This window comes from Phaseolus vulgaris, unplaced genomic scaffold (assembly GCF_000499845.2).
Source record: "Phaseolus vulgaris cultivar G19833 unplaced genomic scaffold, P. vulgaris v2.0 scaffold_23, whole genome shotgun sequence".
NCBI lineage: Eukaryota > Viridiplantae > Streptophyta > Magnoliopsida > Fabales > Fabaceae > Phaseolus > Phaseolus vulgaris.
Genome location: NW_027174092.1, coordinates 195,206 through 197,274, shown reverse-complemented (window position 1 = coordinate 197,274; position 2,069 = coordinate 195,206). Strand labels below are relative to the sequence as shown.

The 2,069-nt window shown below is 43.0% G+C and overlaps 1 protein-coding gene across 1 annotated transcript; it reads right to left on the bottom strand.

Annotated features, from left to right (window-relative positions):
• Positions 1–425: 425 nt before the first annotated feature.
• Positions 426–986, bottom strand: LOC137817251 (uncharacterized). The gene has a single exon (XM_068620503.1). It carries the CDS (start codon positions 984–986, stop codon positions 426–428), a length of 561 nt encoding a protein of 186 aa, XP_068476604.1.
• Positions 987–2,069: the final 1,083 nt, after the last annotated feature.

Below are 2,069 nucleotides of genomic sequence, written 5' to 3'. Positions count from 1 at the left end.
GTAAAATCGACGCACATCCTCCACTTCCCGTTGGCCTTTTTGACCAACACCACGTTTGTTAACCACTCAGGGTATTGGATTTCCCTTATGTGGCCAACACTTAGCAGCTTCTGGGTCTCTTGCCTGATAACTAGGCGTCTTTCGTCATTGAACTTCCTCCACCTCTGGCGGACAGGTCGTACCTTTGGATCCATCGTGAGGCGATGGCACAGGAAATAAGGGCTGATGTCGGGCATGTCCGAGGCAGACCACGCAAAGGCTTCCAAATGTTGTGTTATTACCTTGGCGATCTGGTCCTGTATTTCCTGGCCTAAAGATTTGCCAAGCTTAAACTTCTTTCCCCCAATCTCCCTCTCCAGCACCTCACCTGCAGGATCAGGTCGCCTCTCCCGGGCCATATCTTCACGGACGATCCCTTCTCCGTCTTAAGGTTGGCTGGTGATCAAGCATACCCCTCTCTTCGTCTTCAAGCTATTCTGATAGCACTTCTTTGCCGCCTTCTGGTCGGACTTAATGGTAGTTATCGCTCCCTCGAGGGAAGGTAACTTCATCTTCATATGCCTCGTCGAGGCCACTGCTCCTATCCTATTCAGAGCAGGTCTGCCCAAAAGGATGTTGTAAGCTGAAGGAGCGTTGATGACGAGGTACCTGATACTGACGGTGCGGGATGTGGTGTCGTATGTGAAAGTCGTCCTTAGCTCCACATGCCCCCTTACTTCTACCTGGTCTCTAGCGAAACCGTACAAACAACCGTCGTAAGGTCTCAGCTGGTTGGGCAACAACTGCAACTTGTTGAAGGTCAACCAAAACATTACATCTGCCGAGCTCCCTTGGTCGATGAGGACTCGATGTACCCTTCTCCCAAATGTCACCACTGAGATTACCACTGGGTCATTATCATGTGGGACCACATCCTGTAAATCAACCTTCGTGAAGTAGAGGTCGAGCTCAGGTGACTGGTCAGGCTCCCGTGCTTCTACTATCATGATGTGATTCCAATAACATGATAGAGATATTTCAAGGACATGCTATGGATTCAACTTGAGTTGGAATATGATTAGGCACTTTTTAAGAATTGGATCAATGTTCTTAACATTCAAGAACTCACCAAAACACAAGTAACCAAGCCAAACTCATATAGAAACCCATTTTGAACAACAAACCCATGGATAGAAACTCAAGAACACAACATATAGCAATTATACCCATGGAGGACGTGACAAAAACAGCAAGAACAACCAATTTGCACCGATTAAAATTGAATATAAGTGCAGCAAATGAAAGAGGAGATCATAAGGAAGAGATTGCACTGATTGAAAGTGAAAACAAACAAGTAGAACAAAAATGGGTAATTTGGAATGAAGGGAAAATGGATGAAGAAGATGACATGGAATAGGGAACTTATGTGGTTAGAGTTCTTGGAGATGAACACGCCACTTGAAGGATGTAAGGCTCCAAGATGAGTGTAGATGTCGCCAATTGAGGTTCCAAGATGCACTCAAGATGAGACTAGAAGAGGAGAAAACACAAGTCTCTCAATCACTCACCAATTTGGGAGAATTTCTTTACTCAAAATATCAAATCTGTATTAAAAAGACTCAAGCCCTCCTTTTATAGGAGAAGGACCAGTCATGAGTGTACAAGAAGCTTACAAAGGAAGCTAACCAAGGTTACCTTGCAACTCTTCCACTTCTAGCGCCTAAAGTGGAGAAGGAAGGGATACCTTTCTAGATTTTTCTAAAGCTAATATCTAAAGATGCTTTACACAAGAGGTATCTTTAGGTTTCCCTCTTAGCACCTACCTAAACACTATTCTATATTATTTACAATTTTATACAAAAGAAACTATAAAGAGAGATATTAATTGAAGCCCATTCTTGAAAGCTTGTAGTCTTCTTTTGGCTTTAGGCTTGGTCCTCTCTTTATTTAAATTCTTCTTTAATTTCTGAGAATACTAGAAGGAAGAACTTCAAATGTTTGGGTGAATGACCTCTTCCTCCATTAGTAAAATCTTTTCTTATTTGATCTCTATCATACTCCTCAAGTTGGAGAGAATTCGACCACGAATT

Bases quoted from the DNA above. Each gene is read 5' to 3' on its own strand.
- LOC137817251 (XM_068620503.1), bottom strand. From the start codon at position 986: ATGATAGTAGAAGCACGGGAGCCTGACCAGTCACCTGAGCTCGACCTC.